Source organism: Elephantulus edwardii, unplaced genomic scaffold (assembly GCF_000299155.1).
Source record: "Elephantulus edwardii isolate Elephantulus edwardi_28Jun2011 unplaced genomic scaffold, EleEdw1.0 scaffold00200, whole genome shotgun sequence".
In the NCBI taxonomy this organism is placed as follows: Eukaryota; Metazoa; Chordata; class Mammalia; order Macroscelidea; family Macroscelididae; genus Elephantulus; species Elephantulus edwardii.
Window position 1 is genome coordinate 724702 of NW_006399950.1, and position 27872 is coordinate 752573.

A 27872-nucleotide genomic window follows, 5' to 3' on the forward strand; every position below is an offset into this window, starting at 1 on the left:
TAAAAGACACAAATTTGACTAACAAGTTATAAGTACATGAGTCCAAAAATTATGGAAAAGTAAAAGAAAAGATTCTTTCATTGTTTTACAAACACTCGCCCAGGTCCCCTCCACCATGCAGCCCTCGCTCTAGTCTCCTGTGATGACAGAAAGGTGCTCACCTTTCTAACTGCACTCAGCTATCAAGTCGTCCTCCAGGAAGCCCTGCCTGCCGGCTTCCCAGCATTACCCAGAATTTGGGCTCTACAATCAAACTTCTTAACTGGGATTCATCTGCCTGCTACCAGCTGTGACTTGTGTTCCGTCAGGTTGGAAGTGACATAGTTGAGCCTCCGGACGGTTTTCAGAGGCAGTTACAATCACATGGGAGGAGATGGCCTATCTTTCCCCCATGGAGCAGCCGGTGGATTCTGACCCAGTGGCGTTGGGATTGCCGTACAGCTTCTTATTACTAGGTGACCAGAGCACCAGAGCGGTGTGACTTAAGGAAATTAATGAACTTCTCTAGTCTCATCAGTAAAATGGGGCCATTAAACAGAGCATAACTGAGGATTTCTCAAAGTGGTGAGTTCACGTAGCTCTCACAGCCTTGCCAGGCTGGCTTGGAGGACTTGGCTCTCTCCAGCTCTGTGGCTACCTCTCCTAGACACATAGCCTTTTCATAAGGCGTTCCCCATAAATAAGGGTCTTAAAATGTGGGCCTCAGAACAGTATCATCTACATTGTTTACAAATGCAAAGCAAACCTTTCTCCCCCTAGAACTCTAGGACTTTGGGAAGTCCACAGAATGTTCAGTGTTCTTCTCCAACACCACAACTCAAAGGCACCAATTCTTCTTTCTTCCCTATTCATTGTCTGGAACTCCGATGGATAGCAAGGAATCAGAAAGACCATGGCATGAATCAGACACACCTTACTCCTCAAACTGACATCATTACTTCTCCATAATTTGGAGATTTCACTAGCTTCAGACTTTGCTAAAGCAATGCTTCCCCTTATTTCCTGACTGCTGGTAACAAGGGTGTTAATTGTGGATCCAAGTCCCTTAGGTGAAGAAAATTATCTTTCCTTGACATTGTTCCACCTCTATCAACCAACTCTCTTCACAAAACATGGATCATATCAATGAGCATCAATGATTGCTATATCTTGGGCAATACTTCATGCTGTCACTAAGACCAGACATCAATGAAAGAACACACTTTCACTGGCAGCACCAATGTTGTGCAGAAACAGGACAATAACATAGGATAATGGGAAAATAGTATTTGTTATAGTTTTTGTTGTATAACATCACATAGGAACCAACCCATAGCTGGCCTTCCAGCAGGCTTTAAGAGACAAAAATCACAGGGGGAAGAGATTGCCCATCCTTTTCTCATATCTTGCATAAATATTAATAATAATAACTGCATGGCCAACTCACTGAAAGAGATCTATATTAGCTCCCATTCCAAAGAAAAGTGACCTGTTAGAATGTGAAATAAACAAAATCATTGATATCACATGCAAGCAAGATTCTGCTGAAGATTATCAGAAAATGACTAGAACAGCACATCAGCAGAAAACTGAAGTGCAGGCTGAGTTTAGAAGAGGCTATGGTATTAGGGATCTCATAGCTAATGTTAGATGGACCTTGGCTGAGGGCAAGGAGTACCAGAGGAAGGGCAATGTTTCACTGACTATGCAAAGGCATCTCGTGGATCACAACAAACTATGTGGCTGACTCTGACAAGAATGGGAATCCCAGAACATTAGATTGTGTTTACATGAAACCTGTACTCAGACCAGGAGATAGTTGTCAGAAGAGAGCAGAAACACAGAATGGTTCAAAATTGGGAAGGGTGTGCACTAGGAATGCATCCTATCTCCATATCTTTTCAATCTATATGCAGAACAGATTATCCAGGAGGCTGGGATCTATGGGGAGAAATGTGGCATCAGGATTGGAGCAAGACTCATCAAAAATCTGTGTTATGCAGATGACACAACCCTGCTTGCTGAAACAGAGGAGGACCTGAAGTACTTGTTGCAGAAGGTTGAGTACTGAAGCCTTTAATATGGATTAAAGCTCAACATCAAGAAAACAAAGATTCTCACCACTGGGCCAACTGACAGCATCATGATAAATGGTGAAGAGATTGAGATTGTTAATAGCTTTAATTTGCTTGTCTCCATAATCCACACTCTTAGTACCAGCAGTGAGGAAATCAAAAGACAAATAGCCTTGGGAAATTCTGCTGCCAGGGACCTCTCCAGAGTACTGAAGAGCAACGAGGTCACTCTGGAGACTAAGGTGTGCCTGATCCAGGCCATATTCTTTGCAATTATTTGCTATGCGTCAGAAAGCTGGACAATGACAGGGATGATAGAAGGAGAACTGATGTCTTTGAGCTGTAGTGCTGGAAAAGAGTACTGAATATACCAGGGACTGCTAGGAGAACAAACAGGTTCATCCTAGAGAAGGTGAGATCACGCTGCTCTTTGGAGACAAGGATTCTAAAGCTTCATCTGACATACTCTGGGCAAGTAACAAGGAGAGACCAGTCCTTGATGAAGGATGTCATGCTTGGGAGGGTGGAGGGACAGTGCAGGAGAGGAAGACCCTCGATGAGGTAGATTGATTCAGTGACTGGGGTATGGGGGTTGGTGTATCAGACACAATAAGTTTGGCACAGGATAGAGCAGGGTTTAGGGCTGTTGTACATAGAGTCACTATGAGTTGCAGATGACTTGATGATACATAACAACAACAACAATAACAATAATGTTCATCAATGAAGCTAGACGGAAAATGCGTTATCATTTTCTAGGTGGAAATACTGAAGCTCAGAGACAGGAGGGAATTGTCTAAGCTCACCTATGTGGCAAATGAAAGCGGAGGTTTGTTCAAACGCTACACTTACACCTCAAAATATGAGAACTGCTCTGCTATTTCCCTGTAACCTGCTCCTCCAGGTTGTAAAAATCCCTGAAAGTAAGCAGAAAAGGGGCAAGAAGGAGTTGGCTGAGAGGACACAAGGGAAGCCAATTATTTAATAACTCTAGGTTTTGCCTCATACTCATAGGACACTATTCTTAAAATAATTTTCTCACACTATTATTAAAAATATGAAGTAAAAATTAGAATATACATATACCTCTCTGCATAGATAAGGCTAGTGGGAACAATGCATTTGACACTGAGCTTAAATTTTCCAGAAAAATTCAAAATTGGTCTCAGCAAAAATTCAAGCCAGTAAGTTTCTTCCATCTACCAAATACAGTGATGTCAGTGTCTGCCCAGTCTCCTCATTTCCTATGGTTCGTCCCCAGCCTCCTTTTCCATGTCTGCTGCAGTGGACAAGAGGGTGAGGATTAGGGTTGGTTAGTTAGTTAATTAGTTAGTTAGTTAGTTAGTTAGGGCCTCAATGCTGTTGGTATTTATCATTGTTTAGTCTTAATTCTGTATGTCAACTCCACTGGACTTAATTACAGTAAACAGAGAAGGGCACCATTGCCCTCTGTCCTCGGTCTAGACGCTGTATTTTGGTAACATTCACCACATGCTGCTCTTTCCCTAGAAAGTGAAGACGGATGTGCGTTGATTTAAAATGTGTTATAATTACAATTAAAACATAGCTTACATGATGATAGTGTTACAATAAAATTATAGATGTGTAGAGACAACATGGTCATGCATTTTTCAAAACATGTACATGTTTCTACCAATATCTAGTAGTCAAAGGAAGAAGGAACAAAATGTTGGCTAAGATACAATTGCTGCCTATGATTTTAAAAATACCTAGACAGGACTTCTAGGGATTGACATGTACTCCTTCAATCACATTTTCAATCAATAGCAAAGTGAGGGAAAGAAATGAAATATCTGTTGAAATTTTTTCCTAGTAGTTTTCTCAAAGGTACACTTATCTCCCTACCCCCAAATACCTGGGTAACTGACCAAGCTCTATCATGTCCACTAGTGATGGAAAATTCTCAACTGTCTATGTTGAATATATATATATATATTTACTAAAGGCTTTTGACTGTGTGGATCACAACAAGCTATATAGCTGACTCTGAGAAGAATAGGAATCCCAGAAAATTTGATTGTGCTAATGCAAAACCTACACTTGGACCAAGAGGCAGTCGTTGGAACAGAGCAGGGAGACACTGGATGGTTCAAAATAAAAAAAAGGGGTCTGTCAGGGATGTATTTTGTCTCTATACCTTTTCAATCTGTATGCATAATAGATCATCCAAGTCGGTGGGCTGTAGGAGGAGGAATGTGGCATCAGGATTGGTGGAAGAATCATCAACAGCCTGCGTTATGCAGATGACAAAACCCTGCTTGCTGAAACTGAGGAGGACCTTAAGCGCTGCTGCAGAAGGTCAAGGACTGCAGTCTTCAATATGGATTGAAGCTCAATATTAAGAAAACAAAGATTCTCACCACTGGGCCAATTGGCAGCATCAGTATGGATGGTGAAGAGATTGAGATAGTTAACAGTTTTAGTTTACTTGACTCCACAGTAAACACTCTTGGAAACAGCAGCCAGGAAATCAGGAGATGAATTGCATTGGGAAAGTCAGCTGTGAGGGACCTCTCAAGAGTGCTGAAGTGCAATGATGTCAGGCTGGAGACTAACGTGTGCCTGATCCAGGCTATAGTCCTTGCAATTATGTGCTATGCATTGGAGAGTAGTACAGTGAATAGGGATGATAGAAAGAGAATTGATGCCTTTGAGTTGTGGTGCTGGAGAAGAGTGTTGAGTATACCATGGACTGCTAGGAGAACAAACAGGTTTGTCCTGGAGAGGGTGAAGCCAGAACGTTCCCTGGAGTCAAGGATTCTGAAGCTTCGTTTGACATACTTTGGGCATGTTGCAAGGAGGGACTGGTCGTTGGAGAGGGACATCATGTTTGGCAGAGTGGAGGGACGGCTCAGGAGAGGAAGACACTCGATGAAATGGATCGATTCTGTGAGTGGAGTGGTGGGAATGAATGTATTTGAGACAGCAAGGTTGGCACAGGATAGAACGGTGTTTAGGGCTCTTGTACATAGGGTCACTATGAGTCGCAAATGACTCGATGGCACATAACTACAACAAAAACAATGATGAATATATATAAATATATATACACACACACACTGAAATAGATAGTTCAGAATGACTTCTGACAAACAAACTTAATAGTCACTAACTTGAGCCTTCCAGTAGTGCCTTTAGGGTGATATGGTCATAGACAAGATATAATGGAGATGCTAGAGAAAAACCAGAATGACTACATTTTGGGGAAGAATCATCGGAGAAGCTCAATATTAACTGCGAGAACCAGGCCAGGTGTTGACTGTGGAAGAGACCATTAACTACTCATCACAAGTTCAAATTGAAGTCAAAGAAAAGGACAAGAAGTCCATACGAACTAAAATATGGCCTTGAGTTTATCCTACCTGAATTTTAAAACCTTCTCAAAACCAGGTTTCAGGTATTGAACACGAATGATCAAAGACCAGACGCGCTATGGGATAGTAGAAAAGATATAACCCATAAAAAAAGCAAAAGGTCATTACAAGGACAGAGAAGGAAGAAAAGACCAAAATGGATGTCAGAAGAGACTCTGAAAATTGCAATGAATTGCCAAGAAGCCAAAACAAAGGAAAGGAATTATGAAAAAAAATAGTTGAACAGAGATTTCAAAGGGCATCTTGAGGAAACAAAGCAATGTATTATAACAAAATAAGCAAAAAACTGGAGTCAGAAAATCAAAGGGGAAGAATTCATTCAGATTTCTCAAGCTGAGAGAACTGAAGAACATATTGAAGCCTCAAGCAACAATACTGAAAAATACCATGGACACAATTCTGAATGATCTAGGGAAGCACCAAAAGATGGAAGGAATACATAGAGTCACTGTACCAAAAATAATTAACTGACACAGAACAATTTCAGGAAGTAGCATATAATCAAGAACCAATGATAATAAAAGAAGTTCAAGTTTTGCATTGGAAAAAAAAAAGGCCCCAGGAATGAATAGAATACCATCTGGCATATTCCAACAAACAGAGGTAGCCCTGGATGTCCTTACCAGGCTGTGCCAAGAAATCTGGAGGATCACTACCTGGCCAACTGACTGGAAGGAATCAGTATTTATTCCCATTAAAAAAAATGGGTAATCCGAGAGAATGCGGAAATTATTTAAACAACATTATTAATGCAAGCAAAATCTTGCTAATGATTATCCAAAATAGCTAGAACAGTATGTTGTTGTTGTTATGTGCCATCCAGTCACTTGCGATTCATAGCGACACTATGTACAAGAGCCCTCAACCCTGCTCTATCCTGTGCCAGCCTGTCTCTGACACACCTATTCTCATTACCCCAATCACTGAATCAATCCATGTCGAGGGTCTTTCTCTCCTGTGCTGTCCCTCCACCCTCCCAAACAAAATCTCCCTCTCCAAGGACTGGTCCCTCCTTGCAAAATGCCCAAAGTATACCAGACAAAGCTTCAGAATCCTTGTCTCCAAGGAGCAGCCCAGCTTCACCCTCTCCTGGACAAACCTGTTTGTTCTCTTAGCAGTCAATGGTATATTCAACACTCTTCTCCAGCACCACAGCTCAAAAGCATCAATTCTCTTTCTGTCATCCCTAGTCACTGTCCAGCTCTCTGATACATAGCATGCAAGTGCAAAGACTGTGGCCCAGATCAGGTGCACCTTAGTCTCCAGTCTGACACTGTTGCTCTTCAGTACTCTGGAGAGGTCCCTGACAGCCGACTTTCCCAGTGCAATTCGTCTCCTGATATCCTAGCTACTGTTACCAAAAGTGTTGACTGTGGAACCAATTAAATGAAAACCATTAATCTCAATCTCTTCACCATCCATACTGATGCTGCCACTTGGCCCAGTAGTGAAAATCTTTGTTTTCATAACGTTGAGCTTCAATCATATACAGAATAGTATATCAACAGAAAACTACCAGAAATACAAGCCAGATTTAGAAGGCCCTGACACTAGGGATGTCACTGCTAATGTCAGATGGATCTTGGCTGACAGCAGAGAGTAGCAAAAGGATGTCTACTTGTGTTTCATCTACTTTACAAAGCCATTTGGCGTGTGATTCTTTCTCCACAAATGAGAATATAAGCCACAGAGAATTTCTGTATATTCACTTATGGATACTCCCAAGTAGCTACACAAGTTCATGGTACCTGCTTATAAAATATTTGTGGAGGGAAAGGTGGGAAAAAAAAAAATCAAACAAAGCTCCCAAAGGCTGAGTTATTTGCCCAAGTTTTCTAACTGGGAAAGGAGGATTGCAGCAAAATTCAAACATGGGAATAACTGGCTTCAAAGCCCTTCACTGTTCCTTTTACCTCCGCTACCTCTTTGGTGGAAGATCTATTCACAATCTGCCTTATGCAGATGACACAACCCTGCCTGCTGAAACTGAGGAGGACCTCATGCACTTGCTGCAGAGGGTCAAGGACTTCAGCCTTCAGTATGGACTGAGGCTCAATGTCAAGAAGACAAAGATTCTCACCACTGGACCAATTGGTAGCATCAGGATGGATGGCGAAGAGATTGAGATTGTTCACAGCTTCAGTTTGCTCGGCTCCACAGTCAACACTCTTGGCACCAGCAGCCAGAAAATAAAAAAAAAAATGTATTGCGATGGGAATGTCTGCTGTTAGGGACCTCTCTAAAGTACTCAAGAGCAACGATGTCTCTCTGGAGACTAAGGTGCATCTGATACAGGCTATGGTCTTTGCAATCACTTGTTATGCATCAGAGAGTTGGACAATGACTAGGGAGGACAGAAGGAGCATGGATGCTTTTGAGCTGTGGTGCTAGAGAAGCATACTGAATGTACCATGGACTGCCAAGAAAACGAACAGATTCTGCCTGGAGAGGATTAAACCAGGCTACTCCTTGGAGGCAAAGACATACTTTGGACCTGTTGTAAGGAGGAACAGGTCCTTGGAGAGGGACATCATGCTTGGGAGGGTGGAGGGACAGCGCAGGAGGGGAAGACCCTCTATGAGGTGGATTGATTCAGTGATTGGGGTAATCGGGATGGGTGTGTCCGAGGCAATGCGACTGGCACAGGCTAGAGCAGAGGTTAGGGCTGTTGTACATAGGGTCACTATGAGTCGCAAATGACTAGAAGGCACTTAACAACAACAACCACCTCTTTACTTAACATTATAGAATGCATAATTCGCTTCTGATCAGTGCCACGCAAATTCATGTTTGACTGACATGTGTGCGTACTCACACATACTCATATACGTGCGCGTGTGCAACACAAAACAAATCAAACCCAGTGCTGCTTAGTTCCAACTCCAAGGGCTCTAACAGGACAGAGTAGAACTACCATCTAACACTTTCTTTAGGAAAACGAACCCTAGTGGGTCAGCACCTTCTGTGTAGAGCAGCTGAGTAAAAGTCAGCAACTGGAACGCATCAACAGCACAGGACAAAGATGGGCAGTGTCCATACACATAGGCTTTGATGCCTGAGGGGGGCAATAGGAGTCTGGATCGGCCTCAGGGCTGTGGTGAATTTTATTTGCTTGTTTTTGTTTGTTTTTGTTTTATTGGTTTGCTTACAAAGTTCATATACGTTATTTCATACTATTATTCATTCACATTGTGTTTCATACAATCATCCTCATGCATTATGTTTTATAAAAGTAATCACCACTGGACCTTTCCCATAATTCTCTTTCTTTTCACCTGGATCCTTCCCATTTCCTTCCCCTACTCCCTCCACCCACCAAACTGTAATTCTGTAGTTTCAGCCTTTCCCATCTTCTGCCCACCCTGCCTTGGGCTCCTACACATTTTGCTAGTTATCCTTCTGTTTTCACAATAATGGTTTTATGATGTATTTTTATTTATTAGACTGTATTAGTTCACACATTATAATGCTCTCCAATCTCTCCCAAGCAGTATTTTTTTATTTTATTATTTTTGTGTGTGTGCCATCAAATTGGATCTGACTGGTACAGGAGGAGACTAGCCCCCTTCTCCAGTAGAGCATCTGGTGAATTTGAACTGGGCACCTCTGGGATTGCAGTGCAGCTTCCTGCTCCTAGGCCACCAGAGCTCCCTATCAAGTAGTATTTTTTTAAATCATTGCTCATGAGTCCTGCATAGTATTCCCCATTGTGTGAATATACCACAATCACTCAATCCATATGGTTGTGGTTGGGTATTTGGACTGTCTCCATGTTCTTGGGATGGTGAATAATGCTGCTGTGAACATTGGTGTAGAAATCTCTGTGGCTGACTTTTCATTTCCTTGGAGCATATTCCTAGGAATGAAATAGCTGGTTCCTAGTGTTTCCATGTTCAACTTTCTAATTTTTTAAAATTTTATTTTATTATTTTGTGTGTGTGTCCTGTCAAATCAGATCTGACTAGTACAGGAGGAGATTGCCCCTCCTTCTCCAGCAGAGCATCTGGTGGATTATGTTCAAATTTTTAGGAAAATGCCTAATTGTCTTCCAGAGTACCTGTACCATTTTACAATCCTACCAACAGTATACGAGAGTTCCCACTCCTCCACATTCTTTCCAACATTTATTACTTGCTGCCTTACTAAACTTTGCCACTGCTACTGGGGTGAGATGATATCTCATTATGGTTTTGTGTTGCATCTCTCTCATTGCCAGTGATTTCAGGCATTTTTTTTCTGCTGTCTGTTGGCCATCTGAATGTCATCTTCTGTGAAATCTTTTCATGTTTTTTGCCCATTTTGTAATCGATTTATCAGTCTTTTTCTTCTGGAGGCCCAGGAGTATTCTTTAACATTTTTTATAAAGAGACCCTTGTTTGAGATGCTATTGCCAAAAGTTTGTTCCCAGTTGGTAGACTTTCTTTTCACCCTGTTGGAAATGTTTTTGAAGAACACAGAGATTTACTCTTTAGAAAGTCCCACTCATCAAATTTATCCTCTTCAGATTGTGAACTTCTGGTGGTATCTGCCAGTCTCTTTATGCCACAGCCTAAGCTGTCTAAGCTTGCCCCAGTTTGTCACTTATGAATTTTATGGTTTATTGTGAAAATAACAATCTTACCAAAAGCAATCGACATGTTCAATGCAATCCCAATACAGACACCATATTAATTTTTCAGGGATATAGAAAAGGAAATTGTCAAGTTTATTTGGAAAAGAAAGACACCCCAAATAAGCAAAGCACTTCTGAAAAACAAAAAAGAAGTGGTAGGCATAGCACTCCTTGATCTCAAAACCTATCACACTGTGGTAGTAACCCAAATAGCATGGTACTGGTACAATGACAGGCGCACAGAGCAGTGGAACAGAACTGAGAACCCAGAAACTGACCCATCTATCTATGGTCAACTGATATTTGACAGAAAAAATAAAACCTCTGCAAAATAAAATGTGTTGAAAACCTCTGAAAAAAGAATCAACCTATCAAATGAGGAAATGACAACTTCTTCAAGAAGTGGTGCTGGTAAAACAGGACTGCTATCTGCAGAAAAATCAAACACGACCCACCTCTCATGACATACATAAAAATCCACTCAATGTGGAGCAGGGATCTGGGAGTAAATCCCAAAACCATGTTCATGTGGTGAATATTTACCGAAGGAGTTTGCTCCTTTTGTTCCTCCCAGTGTTGACTGGATGGTTCTGACCAACAAGATGTTCCGTCGTAGAGTGCTTGTCAACCAGCCCTCATAAGTGCCTTTACAGATGCTCATAAAGAATGTTTAAACAAAAATAATGGAAGCCAACATGGGTTACTATGATGATGTAAAGCACAGTTTGCAATGCTATTATTGTGTGATATACAGTTAGAACTGAGGCATAGCTGACCCTCCAGTGGGATTTGAGACAGGAAACTGCAGGGAGGAGACTGCTCATTTTTTTCCTGCAGAGCAGCTGATAGATTTGAACCATGTACCTTTGAGTTGGCAGTACAACTCCTTATTTACTAGGCCACTAGTGATGTTTCATAATAACCACATTGATAAAATGACAGCTGCAAGGTATACTGAGCACCTGTCATATTCTAAGGGCAGTGTTAACATAAAGAGTGCCCTAAAAGAATGCATACAAGCTCTGAACAACTGTAACACCAGGAAATACAAACACACAGGAAAACTTCATAACTTAAATCACTGAACACTAATGGAGAAGCTAGTCCATTACCATCACGTTCAAACTGGTGGTTGCTGTTCAGACATCACGGATGAATTCAGATCATAGAACTGATGTATTCCCACTCATGCCACCTGGTACCTGGATGCACTCTCGCTCAGTGGCTGCTCTGAACTCACTGATTGTTGCAGATATTGTGCTGCAGGCATTGCGTGTGAGGTTTCCCCAAGAAAACAGGTCCACCAGGCTCAGATCTAGTGATTAACTGAGCCACTAACCTCCAATGTAGCAACTAGGCCATTTGCCAGTTCACATTAGACAATGGAACTCCAGGTGAACTTTTCAAGGGTTACAGTGTGGTGTGGTGTGGTTTGCCAACATTTGGTTACACAGACCTTCCTTGTCTTGACAGCTCAGGGACCAGGGCTTCTTACCTGAATGCACCCAGGAATCAGTGGACCTGTCCCTAATGGACTTCTTTTTATGGGAACACCTTAAATATAATGTTTATAGTACAAAACTACAATTACAAAATGGACAAAAGACAGTGAGTATGGGGTATTCCATGACAACTCAGCCCTATCCATGTGTTTGCAGATGCTCATCAGATAGGCCTCACATCAGATAGTCCTGGGGAGGTGCTCCATCTTTCTAGAAGCATTGCTCCTCATGCCCAAACACGTGAGTGTGTGGTGTGACTGATTCCAGAAATCCTACATAGTAACCCTGACAATAGCTTCAAGAGATGAGTGCTTTGTCTTATACAACACCCCTGCAAGTACGCCTGTCTGTACTAATACCGTCAGAACACAGTCAACTCAGAAACATGATCAAAATGTTTAAACAGCACTTTAAGAATTGGAAATAGTGCCATCTACACAATGTTGCAGAAGAGCAGTGTGCGCCCTTCTAAGAGGCCTTCACTGCTTCCTTCCATGAGGAACAAGAGAAAGGCAGCAGCTGCAGAACGGAGAGAACACAGCAGCCAGACAAGGAGGATTCAGCAAATGACCAATTATAAAACTATTACACTGCAGCACTTTCGGAACTAGAGACAAAGTAATCCATTACTCTGGAAATTCTCTGAGCCCTCACCCCACGGCCCACACAAACATTAATGTTGCATTTATTAGGATGTACTTCCCGTGCTCTATCAACTTGACTTCCAGCAATTGTATTAATACAGTCCTCTCTCTTTGAACATACATCTGAATGATGAATTTCCCCACTTGAGTCTTGCAGAAAGAGAAGAGTGAATGAAATGAAGTTTAGGAAAAGCTATCATAATCTATAATGATGGGCATTAAATCAGGACAAGAAAAACATTCTTTCTCATTTATTTGAATGAAAAGTCTGCTGTTTATTTACTGTCTTGATACAAAACTACTTGTGGAATACAGAGAATAATTATCTCTCATATGGAGGTAGGCATTTTTATGCTTAAATTTCTTTGGGCTCACAAAATTAATCTTATTTCATAAGTAAAATAAAACATTACTTATTTCTATAAATTGATGTGTTTAGTTAATTAGCAGTTTTGAGGTCTTTGTAGGATGGTAAAGTTTAAATATTTCTCCATTTTTAATTAACTGAGGACTATATATGCCAAGTCCCACCACTCATCAGGCCGTTGTACCGTATCAGCTTGTGTGTTCTAGTGTCCTGGAAGCTGTGTCACTAGGATTTCAGACAGTGACAGGCGTCACAGGATAGACAGATTTTAGCAGAGCTTCCAGAATAACACAAAGGTGACTGGGAATAGAAGCTGTCCACTGCTGAAATAATAAACCCTTGTTGGTGTGCAACATCGAGTGGCAAGTGACCCACAGATGACCCCAGAGGGGTTTTCAGAGGCAGATAATTGCAGGAGAGGAGACTGCCCATCCATTGCCCATGGAGTAGCTGGTGGATTTGAACTGTGTGCCTTCAGCATTGCAGCACAGCTTCTTACCACTAGGCCACCAGAGCTCCCTATATTAAACCCTTGAGAAACTTATAAATAGCAGCAGAGCATTGTCTGATATAGTACTGGAAGATGAAGCCCTTAGGCTGAAAAGCACTCAGATACGAGAAGGGAAGAGCTGTTTCTCCAAAGATGAGTCTACCTTACGAACACGGATGGAGGAAAGTTTTCAGGCAATGAAGGATCTTTACTTGTTGATATAACACAGCTTAAAATAAAGACAACTCCAGTGGTAGATGGAATTTGCTCCAGGACTTAAGAACAGTAAATGACATAGCTGAGCCTCTACCTCTTGTGGTTCCTAACCTCTACACTATAATAGACAAAGTGCTAATCAATAGTCCTTTTATTGTAAGAACCACCTTCTCTCTGTAACTTGATTTATGCCACTATTAGAACCTCTACTCAGAATATTACTGCTTTTTAATTTTTGACTCATGTACTTTTAACTTGTTAGTTAAATTTGTGTTTTCCAGGCTGCAACAATTCCATGATACATCTTCAAGGATATGAACATGTACGGCTAAGCACAACTGATAACAGTGCATCTAAATTCCAAAATCAATCTCCATAATAGTCTATGTGTTTCCTACTGCCAAAGGGGCCCTTTAGAGTAGTGAGAGAAGATCTTCACCCTGAAACCCACAGCGTCCCTTTTCAGCAGGAAGTAGCTAAGAGAATACGCCATCCCCTTTTCCTTATGAATCAGGGTGAAGTCTCTCTCAGGGAGGAGTGATAGGGAATGGTAAGGGACACACTGACAAAGGAGATTAATCAGAACTGGCTTTGACAAGCACTGTGGCAATTGGACAATTAAAACAGACATTCAAGGGGAGAAAAAAAAGAAGAACAAACTGGGGAGGAGGGTAAAGAAAACAGTGCAACAATGAATGAATGAAAACCCAAAATCTCTGTAAATGTTGATTAAAACTAATAAAATTTAATAATAATAAAGACAACTAAACAATAATGAATAATTGGAATCAGAATGTAAAAAATATTAGTCTAGAGAAATTGGAAGCTGTCAAATATGAAATGAAATGAATAAAGACTGAAGGAATTGGTGAGCTGAAATGGACTGGTACTGTAGGAGATGGTCTACTACACCAGAAATGACAAACTGAAGATGACTGGCAGAGCATTCGTTGTCAACAACTACCTTTCAAGATCTATCTTGAAATAGAATACTGTCAGTGGTAGGACATTATCCATATACACACAAGTTAGACCTGTAAATAAGACTATTATTCAAGTTTGCACATCAACTCATAAAGCTGAAGATGAAGAAAGTAATTCACCGGCTTCTATAAAGCTGTCAAACACACAATCAAGACAGTAGAAATAACTGGTGGTGGTAATGAAAAAGCTGGGGAGGGGGTGGGATGATGAGGAAGGATTCCTAGAGGGAAAACACAATGTTGGTAATGGAAACATGGCCAAAGATCATATGCTAGAATTTTGTATGACTAATGATTTGCTAATTGCAAATATGCTTAAAAAATAAATAGTGACCTATAAACAGGAAATTCCACCCTGGAATACTAAATAATCAAAGAAATGGCACATATAAAGAGACAGAAGTTGTGTGCATTGACTAGGAACTGACCCATGTCTGGCCCGCCAGCAGATTTTCAGAGGCAGTAAATCACATGGGAAGAGGCCGCCCATCCTTCTGCAGTGAAGCTGGTGGATTTAAACTGTACACCATTGGGATTGCAGCACAGTTATTTACCACTAGGCTATCAGAGCTTCAGAAAGAGTAGTGTAGTTGAATATCATCACAAAACCAAGAGTTGACTATGGAAAAGATCATCATCTGCTCATATATAAGTTTAAATGAAAGATGAAGGAAATGAAAACAAGTCAAGGTAACAAGAAGACAACCTTGAATCTATCCCACCTGAATTTAAAGACCATTTCAAGCATATATTGGAAGTACTTAACTCTAATACTGAAGATCAAATGAGACTCCACGCACACCATCTATGAGGAAAGGAAAAGGACATTAAAAAGACAAGAAAGAAGAAAATTCCAAAATGGATGTCAGAACTACTCTGAAAATTGCTGTAGACACATAGTGGCCTAGTGCAGAAGAACCCAAAGGCACATGGTTTGAATCCACCAGCTGCTTCACAGGAGGATGGACACTCTCCTCCCATGTTACTGTCTCTGAAAACCCACTGAAGGGTCAGCTATGGGTCTCTTCTGGCTCTGTGGCACACAACAGCAAAGAAATGAGGAAGTATGAGAATAGAAAATAAGATTTCAAGGGGAAGCTTGAGAAGGAGGAAAAAAAACAAAGGAAAGAAAGGCTCAACACTTCCCAAAAAGAAAGAGTAGAAGAAAAGATTCAGGCCTGCACACAGATCCATTTTATGGGCAAAACATCAAACACAGCAGGAAGCACCAAAAGAAGATGGAAGAAATAGTCACTGTACTTGAAAGATTGGTTGATGTCCCACCATTCCAGGAAGTAGCACACAATCAAGGAGTAAGAGTATTAAACGAAGAACTCCAAGTTGTACTGAAGACACTGGTAAAAAATAAGGCTTCAGAAATTCAATGATGTGTTGAAACATGTGTTCACTAGTCTATGTCAAAAAAACCGGAAGATCAGCTACCAGGCCAACCAACTTGAAAATATCCGTATTTGTGTTCATTTTTAAAATGGTGATATAACAGTACATTTAAACAAAAAAATATCACAATAAAGTAAAATCTTGGTGAAGATTAGCAAAGGAAAATGGCCAAAAAGTCAATCTAGATTCAGAAGCAGCTATGGAACACTGTTGTCAGATGGATCTTGGCTGAAAGTAGAGAATAATAAAGATTTACTCATGTTTTATTGAGAATACAATGGCATCTGACTCTGTGGATCATAACAAGTAGTGGATAGCTCTCAGAATAATGGAAATCCCAGGACACATAATTGTGTTCGAATAAGACTATGCATAGATCAAGAAGCACTTATTCTAAGAGAAAAAGGTGATATTGTGTGCCTTAAAATCAGAAAAGATGGCTGTCAGGATTGTGTTTTTTAAAATAAATGATACAAACTATAAACTGAGCAAATGATTTGAGAAGTTGAACTAGATCAAGACTCACCAGCAATCTTCTCTGTGGAGACAATACAACCTTACTTGCAGAAAATGAAGATGACTTGAAGTAGTTATGGATGAAATTCAAACTTTATAGTTTTCAATACAGATTACACACCATCATGAAATAAAAATTCTCTCAACTACACCAGTAAACATAATGATAAATGGAGGTGGGGGAGAATGAAGTTAAAGATTTAACTTTACTGGGATCCAAAAGCAATGGCCATGGAAGCAGCATCTGGAAATCAAATGACATAAGGCATTGGGTAATTTTGCTACAAAGACTCTTTAAAGTATTAATGAGCAGGGGTGCCACTTTAAAAACTAATGTAGACCTGACCCAAGCTATGGTATTTTGCAATTGCTTCATATGCATGTTAAAAGTGGACAAAGAATAAGGGAGATTGAAGAATTGATGCCTTTGGAGGATAGCGTTAACCAAGATTATTGACATATCATGTTCTGCCCCCAAAAAGAGAGTCAAAAGTGTCCAAACATGAGTCTATTCCAACCCTCACAGACACTGTAAGACAGTGCACTTGTCCCTCAGGGTCCCCAATGTCCCTCAAGTTCCCCAGTGTCCCTCAGGGTCCCCAGTTTCCCTTGGGGTCCCCAGCATTCCTCGGGCTGTAACTTTTAGGGTAGTGGGAGACATCACCTTCCTCCCAAGGAGCTGCAGTGGCACTCGAACCACCTGGTTAGCCACTCAGTCTACGCCACGAAAGTTCCTCATTATGAAGATCACAACCACTATTAGTCAAAAGAAAGTAGTAAAATTTATATTCTCATCAAATATTATTGTAGCTTCATAGAGGTTTTTTATTTTATAATCTAATAATCTGATGCATTCAACATTTACTCATAAATATAATTGGAAGGATGTTAATTATTACAAACATGGAAATATAATACTGATTTTGAAAGATGGAATGGAAGCCATATTGATAGCTGAAGTTTCTGATCTTAAGCAAGTGCTTTCATCCTCTTCACAGTCTGCAAACAAGGTTGTGTCATCTGCATACTGAAGGATGTTGAGACTCCTCCTGTAATCCTGATGCCACATTCTTCTTCATATTTTTTCAGGCTCTAGAATAATTTTCTCAACATACAGTTTGAAGAACTATGGAAATACAATACAGCCTTTCCTGATTTTAAACCACACAGCGTTCCCTTGTTCTGTTCCGACAACTGCTCCTTGGTCTATGCATAGATTTCACCTGAGCACAACTCAATATTCGGGAATTCCCATTATTCTCAATACTAACCATAATATGCTATGATCCACACAGTCAAATGTCTTTGGCTGATAAATAAAATACAAATCAACATTCATCCTCTATTCTATGCTTTCAGCCAAGATCCATCTTACATCAGCAATGATATCCCTCATATCACATCCTCTTTTGAATCCAGCATGAATTTGTCAGTTCTCTGTTGATGTACTACTATCCCAGCCATCTATAGCAAAATTTTACCTGAAAGTGTGATACTAATGATACTGTTTGATAATTTCAACATTCTGTTGGATCATCTTTTTTTTGTGAGAAGGAACAAATATGGATCTCTTCCAGGCAGTTGGCCAGGCTGATGTTTTCCATTTTTGTTGGCAGAGACTGATGAACCAGTCAGAATACTGTTTCCTGAAACACGTCAACTGGTATACCATCAATGTCCAGGGTCTTATATTTTGCAGTGTCTTCAGTAGAGCTTGGACTTCTTCCTTCAGTACTACTTGTCCTTGATTATATACTTCCTGAAATGGTTTAGTGCTACATCTTCTTAGTACAGTGATTCTGTGTATTCCTTCCATCTTCTTTTGACGTTTCCTGCATCATTCAAGATTTTGCCCACAGAATCCTCTAGTGAATCTTTTCATCAAAAAAGCAAAACTCCATACTACTAGACTGATAGGTAATATCATGATAGATAGAGAAAAGATTGAAGTCATCAATGCTTTCCTTTGACTTGAATCAACAACCAATACACATGGCAGTGCAGTTACAAATTCACAGTATCAAGTGAGTTGGGGACCCTGATGTTAAGGACCTCTCCAATGTTCTCAAGATACGAACGAAAGATTGGTGTATTCCTGATCTTGAATTGCTTCATATGCATCTGAAAGTTGGACAATGAACAAGGAAGCCCAAAGAAGACTTGATGCCTTTGAATTATGATGGTAAAGAAAAATATGCTATGAACTGCCAAAAACCAAACAAATCTGTGTTAAAAGAAGTACAACCGGAAGGCTTTTTAGAGGCAAGGACATTGGACCTTCATCTCACTTACTGTGGGCATATATTTTAAGAAAGGACTAGTCTTTGGAGAAAGATATGCTGGGAAACATAGAAAGTCACTGAAAGAGAGGAGACCCCTCAACGGGATGGATTGACAGAAGACTAGAAACACTCTGGGCTTAACAGAAATCCTGAAGATCTACTGTTTGTTACATTTTGTCTTTAATGTATAAAATACTTTTCACTGAGAAAATTTGCAAATGGTCCATTAATGAATTAGTTTAACTATTTGTTGCATAAATGACTTCTAAAGTAGTCCACTTGTTGTTGAGGAAACTGTTCTTAATTGCCTATTTAAAGTGGATGAGGGCAATGAAGAAAGTTAGGTTCCTTGCTCACTGCAGTGACCCGAGAGTTTAATATCTTTTGTACTCCATTACAGCATGAAAATGCTTCTGTGCCCTGAGGACATAACAGAAGCCTGGCTTTAATGAAAGGAGCTGGCTTGTTGGAGGCGTCCTGGGAGGCCTACGGCTGCTAGGATGCTCGCCTCTGCTGCAGCAGGAGCACACTCGCTGGCCTGCGAACGAACGTGGGTACCCCAAATCTAAGCTGGATGACACTGCATACAGAGCCAAGGACACATGGTGCATTATTATTACTGTGTAATAAGGAATGAGCTGTTTTATCTATGATGGTCTCAATTTCTATTTACATAGCAGAAAACAAATTTAAGAAGCCAAAAGGGCAATTTCTAAGAAGTGTGCAAGAAATTCTGATATGTGTCTGTAGTCAGATCCAGCTGGATTCAGCCATTCAAGAAAACTGCCAAGGCTCTGATTTACTTTCTGTCACTTAACCTCACTTACTTGAGCATGGGCCTTGTGCAGAACGCCCACTGGGCCCAGAATCCCATCTCCTCAGTGGGAAACCCAAAGCCAAGAGACGGATAATTGTTCCACTTCGTTCTGACAGGGGAAATCATCCCCGTTTGCTCTTGGGAAAGATACTGATTGGCATGACCAGGGTCATATGTTCACTACAGAGCCAATCTCTTGTTTTGCTTGACCCATTTTAGGTGACTCTTCCTGGGCTGGGAGGAGCAGGATATCATAATTAACATCCTGACTTGGCAAAATCCAAAAGAAAATCTGGTGTTTTTCTAAGAAGAAAAAAAGGGAAGCCACAGGGTAGACAGACGTCCTGGGTGCTGCAATCAGCCACACAGTCGTTCCGTCACCCACTCTGACCAGGAACAAGCAGGTCCAGGAGAAGACCTCCCACCCCACCACCCCCACAGAGCTCTCTGCACAGCATCTGGCCAGCAACAAAGGGAGCTGATGAACTCATGCCTTAGCCAGATACACCCTTTCCTTTTCTCAAAATCCGGTTCTCAGGGTCCACTCAAACCCACTCCAAGTTCAAAGTAGCAGCTGGAAATACATGCTGCAGGATTTGGACAGGGATGGTTTCGCCAAGTTAAACTGCATTGCAATTAGCTTTTAGAAATTGTCCTTTTGTAAGGAAAAAAATCAAATAATAAACATGAGGTCTTGACAGACTGAGTGACCTAGGCACAGCCAACAACAGGCGAGAAGTTGATGTTACCCTGCTATTGTCTTAAAACCAAGATACAAAGTATATACTGGAACTGGAAAAATTCTTCTGAAGGTAAATTTTATGACTTGATAAATTCTCATTGTTTATAAAGTAAAAGTAAGTGCATTTATAATTCCAATTAGCCTTGAAGAGAAAGACACCCACTGACCTTCAATTATAAGGACATGTATACATGAAATACACAAGCCTGCGTCTTCAAACCGGGTATGTACTGTCTTCAGTCTTTCCCTCTCTTCACTTTAAAAACCACCCTTTCAGAGTGGTTGTACCATTTTATAATCTCACCAACAGTGTATGAGAGTTCCCACCTCGCCACATCCACTCCAATAGTTATTGCTTGTTGTCCTGCTAAACTTTGCCACTGCTACTGGAGTGAGGAGTATTCTGAAGCAGTCTGACTCTTCAGAGGTTTGGATTTCTGGTTCTGGTGAGACTCTGTGGCATTGTTTACTGGTCATTGGCTGTGAGTTGTATGTATTCAATCTTCTATTTTAAAAGGCATTTATTCACCAGTAAGCGATGCAGGTGGGGAGTGTCTAAGTGGTATGGCCCTGGTCTGTCCATTTGCTGTACAGAGGTAACTCGTGGTTGCTCTGATGCTAAACAGTGTGACACTGATGTGTCAAATGCAATAATGGTTACTCGTGGTGGACAGTGATTAGTGGAGCTCCCCAATTAAAACAAGCTTGGAAGCAGCAGTGGCATCTACTTCCTAAATAGCGTGCCTCCGGAAACCCTATGAACTTAGAGAAATGATTAAAGTTACATAAGTGTTCAGGTCTTTCATTCATAGGGTCTCTATGAGTCACCTATGACTCGACAGCACTTAACAACCACAACCACAACAACTAGAGTGAGATGGTATCTCATTGTGGTTTTTATTTGCATCTCTCTTATTGTCAGTGATTTTTAGCATTTCTTCATATATCTGTTGGCCACTTGAATGTCTTTCTCTGTGCAAAGTCTTTCCGTGTTTCCCCGCCAATTTTTAATTGGGTTATCAGTCTTTTTCTTCTAAAGGTCCAGGAGTATTCTGTAAACTTTTGTTATGAGACCCTTGTCTGAGACATTATTAGCAAATGTTTGTTCTAAGTCAGTAAGTTTTCTTTTCACCCTGCTGTAAAAAGTTTATGATGAACACAGAGATTTAATCTTTCGAGGGTCCCATTCATCAATTTTATCCTCCTCAGAGTGTGCATTTCTGGCTGTACATGGTAGTTTCTTTATACCATAGAGTAAGCCTTCTAAGCTTACTCCCAGTTTGTCTCTGATGACCTTTATGGTTTTTGGCTTTAGTCCCAGGTCTCTGATCCACCTTGAGTTGATTTTTGTGTGTGGTGTGAGATGTGGGTCCTATTTCAGCTTTTGCAGGTAGCTGTCAAGTTTTGCCAGCATCATTTATTGAAGACACTGTCATTTCCCCCTTTGATAGGTTTTATTCCCTTGTTTACTATCAGTTGACCATAGATGGCTGGGTCTATTTCTGGGTTCTCAATTCTGTTCCATTCATCTATGTGCCTTCCATTGTACCAGGACCATGCTGTTTGGGTTATAACCACTCTAGAAGACAGTTTGGTATTTTCTTAAAAAGTTGAACATAGAAACTCTGTATGGCCCAGTTATTCCACTGTTAGGAATATACCCCAAGGAAATTGGAACTGAGACACAAATGGAGATTTGTACACCAATGTTCATAGCAGCATTACTCACCATTGCAAGATCATGGAAACAGCCCAAATGTCCAACTACAACTGAATGGATTGAGAAACTGTGGTACATTCACACAATGTAAAACTATGCGGCATTCGGGAACAATGATTTTGAAAATACTACATAACTTGAGACAGACAGACTGGAGAGCGTTACGCTGAGTGAGCGAACTCAGTCTCCTAAGGACAAATACTGCATAAGACCCTTATGTAAAAATAAAAGGATAACTAGTAAAACATTTATGGGGATACAGAGGGGGAAGGGATGGAAGCGGAGTGATGATGATTGGTAGGTGCAAAACCACAGGGTTGCACATTTTGGTGGATGGAGGGAGGGGGACAAAGAAAATGGGAAGGATCTGGTGGGGACCTGAAAAGACTGGGCAATGATGGGCAAGGTCCAAAGGTGTTTGATTTTATAAAACCTAATGCATGGGAATGACTGTATGAAACACACTATGAATGAAGGACAGTCTGAAACACATTGTGTACAAACTTTGTGAGCAAACCAATATATAATAATAATAGTAATAATAATAATAATATTAAAGTGCCCCTTTAAAAATAGCCCACTCACCATCTGGTGGGTGAATTTCATGAAACACTTTAAAGTTTGGGGGCAGAGACTGTTGTAGAGACCACTCCAAGCATCACTAGCACTTACATTATGACATTTTAAAAAATAGTATTGTAAAGTTTTTTGCTTTGTTTTTATTTTTTTATTTTTTTCATTTTCCTGAATACAGTAAAACTGCAATTAATACCCCAGGTACTCTTGTTTATTTAAGAAAGAAAAAAATAAACTTTGTTTTCATATACACAATGTTGCCCCCAAAGTTTGAGAGGATAGTCTACCTTGAATGAACACAAAGAGAACACTGACACATCTCTAAGCGTACTTTATTTCCAAGATGCATGGACTTTGGGTCACAAGTTCCAAACAGGGTCAAGTTGGCCATTTTGCCTCATCTTGTTGCTTGGGGCGGGGCAGGGGTCCAAAATAATGCAATTTAAACAGATGATTCTCAATTCGGAGTCTAACGCTACACCATGTCCGAGCACATCAAACAGTGCTCATTCAGAGTCAGAAAGCATCAAGCATAATTCATGGTCTCAGGGTACTTTCTCTCAATTCAATAACAGAGAAGCCCTGAATAAAAATATCCTTATTCATTTCCACCCTGATGTATCTTACTCAGAGCCCATGAAACAGTGACAAGAGGGGTACTCACCTGCTGACCCCTTACTGTGAAATCGCACCACCTTAAACCGTCCCCAAAGCTATAATTATGGTTTTAAATGTTACTCAAACTCATGGTCCATATTCATTTATGTTTAATCTTTCTTAGCATTAGCAGATTATTATTTGTACAGCACAGAAACAAATCTACCCAAATTCCTTCCTGATGCTTCTTTGGGGATGAAAATGCATCATAGTGCTGTTGTAATGACTTAATTCTACTTGGCAGAGCCCAGGACACACACTAATTTCATTAGCTTCAAATTTTTGGATTTGAAAGGCCCACTGGATTTGGGTCCTGTTCTCAGACATGTCATTTTCTCACCAATTCTATGTGTTTATAGCAGAAAGAAAAAGACTGCTTTAGCTTCTATCTTTGGTCTGGTCCGGTCCACCAGTAGACAAACAGGAATCAGAAGTCATGGACACTATCTGCATAATCACCTTCCCCCAGGTCTTCATTTTCAAGGCACAACTTCCTTAAAGCTGTGCAGTAGAAACAGAATCGATCCCAGAGTTCCCATCTCCTGCCCTGCCCCACTACATGTTCATCAGTGTCCCCCACCCCACCACCTCAACGGGTTCACCCAGCACCCTCTCAACAACAGAACACCTACAATCACAAAAGCACAGCAACCAATGCAAAAGGAAACACAGACTCCCGGAATGCTGGGAATTCAATCAAATAAGATATTTGTTTTATGTTAAACCTCCAAAACTCACTCTCCTGAGTCTGTTCTATCATATCAGCTGCCTCCACATGGTTTCTGAGGCTTAAATCTCGAGGTGAGGAGAGGACTCAAAGGAGCTGCTGGTGGATTTGAACTGTCAGTCGTTAGCAGCCCACATGTGACCTGCAGTGCCCACTGGACTCCCTTTCTTGGATATGGGACAAGCTTAATTGAGCTGAAATCAGACATCCCAAGGCCCTGGCCATGCTTTCCCTCAGCCCATCAGCTGGGCCTTTGAACAATGGCACCTGTGTGCCACCCGCTCTACTCATTGCAGGCTCGCAGATGCCGGGAAACCGGGGGCTGGAACTGCACGCCAAGAGTTTCTAAAATGGCACAGGCAAAAGGCCACCAAAAGGGCTTTTTGGGATACACATACATCCCAACAGAGGCCTTGGGTAAGCCGACAGCTTGCAGCACAATCTACAAGTTGCTGCATCCCTCCTACTCCAGCCTCCTCCCCATAAATGCAGGTGAAAGCAAGGGCTCCTTTCCCTCAGCTGTTCAACCTAACAGGAATAGCTGCAATTTGCAAATTAGAAGAAAATGACAGTGTTGTCTCGGAATGGCTTGGTCCCAGCCCACACTGCTATCACTAGCATTTGGTGCTTTTCCTTCCAAACCCAGGGATGAGAGAACCAAGAGTGAGGCAGAGGACTTTCCTCACGTTCACACCAAGGAAGGAATCTGTTTCCTTCAACGCAGTCCCTCAGTTTAGAAGGCAATCCTTGGCTTCTGCAGATTTAACAAGAGGTTCACTCCTACAAACAGGCCAACCTGCACTGCCCATGCTCAGAGCAAAAAGAAAAAGAAAAAAAATTAAATGCTAAATATAAAACGTCCCCTGGGCCCAGAGAGCTCTGTGACCCGCTGAGTCTACCTCCCTGGTTCTCAGGTAATGCCTGTGGCCCTGACTCTCTGGCCCATCTCCTGTTCTGTCATGAAGCTCAGAACTGGAGAGCTTCAGCTCCAGGTCTTGGTTTACAGACTAAACTCCACACAACAGCAAGCAACTCAGAGAAAGGCTGCCACCCCCAGAACTCTTGTATCCTCAGCACATCTGGCTAGGGCCAGGCCAACCTCCCACAATGCCCCTCTTTCTGCTCAAACACAAACTTTACCCTCTGGGATGTGAGATAGTGGCAGTGGGATCCTTCTCTCCTCAAAATCAATCCCTCAGGGAAAGGCCTTGAGAGGGAGCCAGTTCTCCAGATGTTGGCACAGGAAGGTGGAGGCGGCCAGGCCAGCACCCACATCTAGGACTGGACAGACTGGGTCTGGGCTACAGCTGCCAGCAAGCAGCCTTCAGTGGGAAAGGTCCATCTTAAGAAAGGAGATGAACCAAAGATTCAGGGGTATGGATTACTAAGAAAGCAAGACAGAAAGACACTAAGGGACAGAAAAATAGATACAGGGAAAACCAATAGCAAGAGCAGAGCGGCAGAGAGGCGCTTAGTAACGCGAAGAAAGGCAGAGAAAGGAATAATATACAATCCAACTGGCAGAGCCTGAAACTCAAATCCCCTAGCCCAAACGCCATCCTGAAACCGGTGCAGTCAGTCCCCACGCGGTAGCGGGAGCAAGAGCAGGCGCCAAGGGGCACTGCGGTGGCACCCCATCATTGCTCTGCGCCCCAGCCGCCTTCCTGGCCTCGTGGCCACCGCCCTCCACCTGGGGCTGGAGAAGAGCTTGCATAGCTCGGCACCCCACCACTTCCCTCAGGGCGCCCTCCTGCCTGGGCCCGGAAGGTCCCTAAGGAGTGAACTTGGGGTCTGCGTTTGGGGAGGCAGTGGAGGCGGACAGAGGGAGGAGGGAGCCAAAGCGATGTGCTTTTGCAGTTCGCATGAGCTCATCACTAGGCTGAGGGCTGAGGTGGAGGGTGGAGGACGCCAAGCGCCCAGCTCCTGCCACTGGCCAGCTTGTCAAATGCCACCTTGAAGGTGCAAAATCTCCTCGCGCACCGCCACTGAGGGGGCACGTCCGTGGTGGCGTCTCCCCCCTCGAGAGGGTCCCTGTGCCCGCCCGCCCCACGCCCTTGCGGAGACTGACTACAGGTCTGGTAACCCAGCACCTGGCCAGCACATCACGGTCTCGGGTCTAAGACGTGCCTCAGAGAAGTCGCTCAAATGTCCCCCAAGCCAGGTGACCAGGCGCCCAGGGACGGAAAGATGGGAGCGGGGCTCCGTCCCAAGGCCCCCTCTAATCTTCCCTATGCCTTGCGCCCGGCCGACTCCCCAGAAGCCTGGCACTTTGCAGAGCTTGCTTTGGGGCCGGATTTGGCTGGGATGCAAACCCATTTAAATCACTGCCTTGGTTTTCGCAGATTGTTCTGGTAAATGGGGCCATAAATCCAGGATGTGGCGCCCAATGGAATGGAGCGCGAAAGGGGAGCAGGGTGGGCGCCTCTCCATGGCCGAGGCGCCAAGGGGGACCCGACCCTGCGCCGGGCGGTCCACGCCAGCTCCGAGGAGGAGCGCGGGAGCCAGCGCGCCCCCCTACCTGGAAAAGCCTCAGGATGTTGGCTACCATGATGGAGACCGAACTCCCTGAAGCCCCAATCACTCCTACTACTTTCTCGGGCTTGACGAATACGGGGGGCTCCCCGTTGGTGCAGCGCACGTCGGAGGTGTCCTTTTGAATAAGAGCTTGGACGAAAGTGAGTGACTGCTCCAGCGCGTAAGTGTCCCTGGAACAAGTGTCCAGGATCCGCGCGCCCAGTGTCACGTTGGGCAGCAGGTTGGGATCACTGTTGATCTGGTCCAGAGCATAGAGCATCGCCTCCAGTCTGTGGATGCCGTTCTCCTTCTTGATGTCGCCGCAAGGTACCCCGCTGGGACCCTTGGCGTGCACCGGGAACAGCCCCCCGAGGGTGACGTCCCCCTCGATCCGGATCGAGTGCGGGGCGTACATCTCCTGGCCGCGCGCCGCCGCCAGCGCGCACAGGAGCACCTCCAGCACGCAGCAGGGGAACTTCATCAAAGTCAGGGCCCGGCGCAGCGGCCCCAGCCCGACCATGCTGCCTGGGCGGCGGCGGGGCCGGGACAGCTCGCCCGCTGAGGCCCCTCGCGTGAGCTCCAGGGGAAGCCCGGGCACTCGTGGAGGCGCGGCGGGCAGGGCGCCCCCGAGGCCGGAACAGGGTGCGGGTGCCGCGGCGAGAGCCTGACGGACCTCTGTGCGCTCAGGGGGCCGCTGGCGCCGCGCTCGGGGTTGACCGCTCACGCTCAGCTCCAGCCCGGTACTGGGAGAGGGCAGGAACCGCTGTCGCTTTAAATGGTCGTTCAGCTCCTTTCCTCCTCCGCCCACCGTCGCCTCCCGCCCTCCCCGCCCCCTCTAGTTTGCATCATCACGCAGGGAGGGGCTGCGTGCGCGGGGCGGGAGCGGTGGGCGGCGGGCTGGGGGCGCGGGTCCCGGGGCTCCAGACTCCCGCGTCCCGCTGGCGCTGAGCGACATGCTGCTGGCGCCGGGGCGCATCTCAGCATGGTGGCCTGCCAGGGTAGGGGTGTCCACCGCCGGCGCCGATCCCTCAGCTCGGCTCCGCTGGGAGAACGCGAGCAAGGGGTAGGTGAAAAAGCCGGGAAGGAGAGGCCGGGAGACCCCAGACTCTCCCGCACCCCGCGCAGACCAGTTTTCCGGGGGAACACACTGATTCGTGCCTTCAGAAGCTTTTCTGGAGCAGGCTCGGGGCTAGGCAGTGGGAAAGCAAAGACCCAGAGACCAGTACGGAAAAATCAGGGTGCACCTGGGGTCCTCAAGAGTTACTGGCGCCGGAGCTAGGTGAGCCCCAAATCTTAGTCCCCTCTTATGACCCCCGACTGCCTCGTCTCCCAGAGAACTGCTGGCGGTGCGGAGCGCACTTCCCAGCGATGACAGGTGGAGGGCTGTCTTCCAACCATTTCCAGAGACCCAGCTACTGTCTGGGGTTTGCGGGGAGAAAAAAGCAGGAAAGAGGCGGCTGTCCGGGGAGGGAGCAGCTGGGGGCTACGTGAAGACGCGGGCAGATCAAGTGCAAGCGGGACGTGGGGCGTTCTTTTTAAAGGTGGCCCCTCTTGCCAGCCTCAACCACCCTTCGCCTGAAAGGATGGGCCCTGAGGCCATAAGACTGAGGTCATGAAGGGGACTCTGGACAGGGTTAGGTTCATAGGGTCACTGTGG

General features: G+C 43.5%; 1 protein-coding gene across 2 annotated transcripts in view; it reads right to left on the minus strand.

Moving 5' to 3' along the window:
- GRM7 (glutamate receptor, metabotropic 7) overlaps positions 1-26954 on the minus strand; it is a 730124-nt gene extending 703170 nt beyond the window's left edge. For both annotated transcript variants that reach the window (XM_006897077.1, XM_006897076.1), the window contains exon 1: positions 26220-26954. In XM_006897077.1, coding sequence (XP_006897139.1) covers positions 26220-26735 — 516 coding nt within the window. In that variant the 5' untranslated portion in view covers positions 26736-26954. The remainder of the gene's footprint in view (positions 1-26219) is intronic.
- Between the last annotated feature and the right edge of the window lie 918 nt (positions 26955-27872).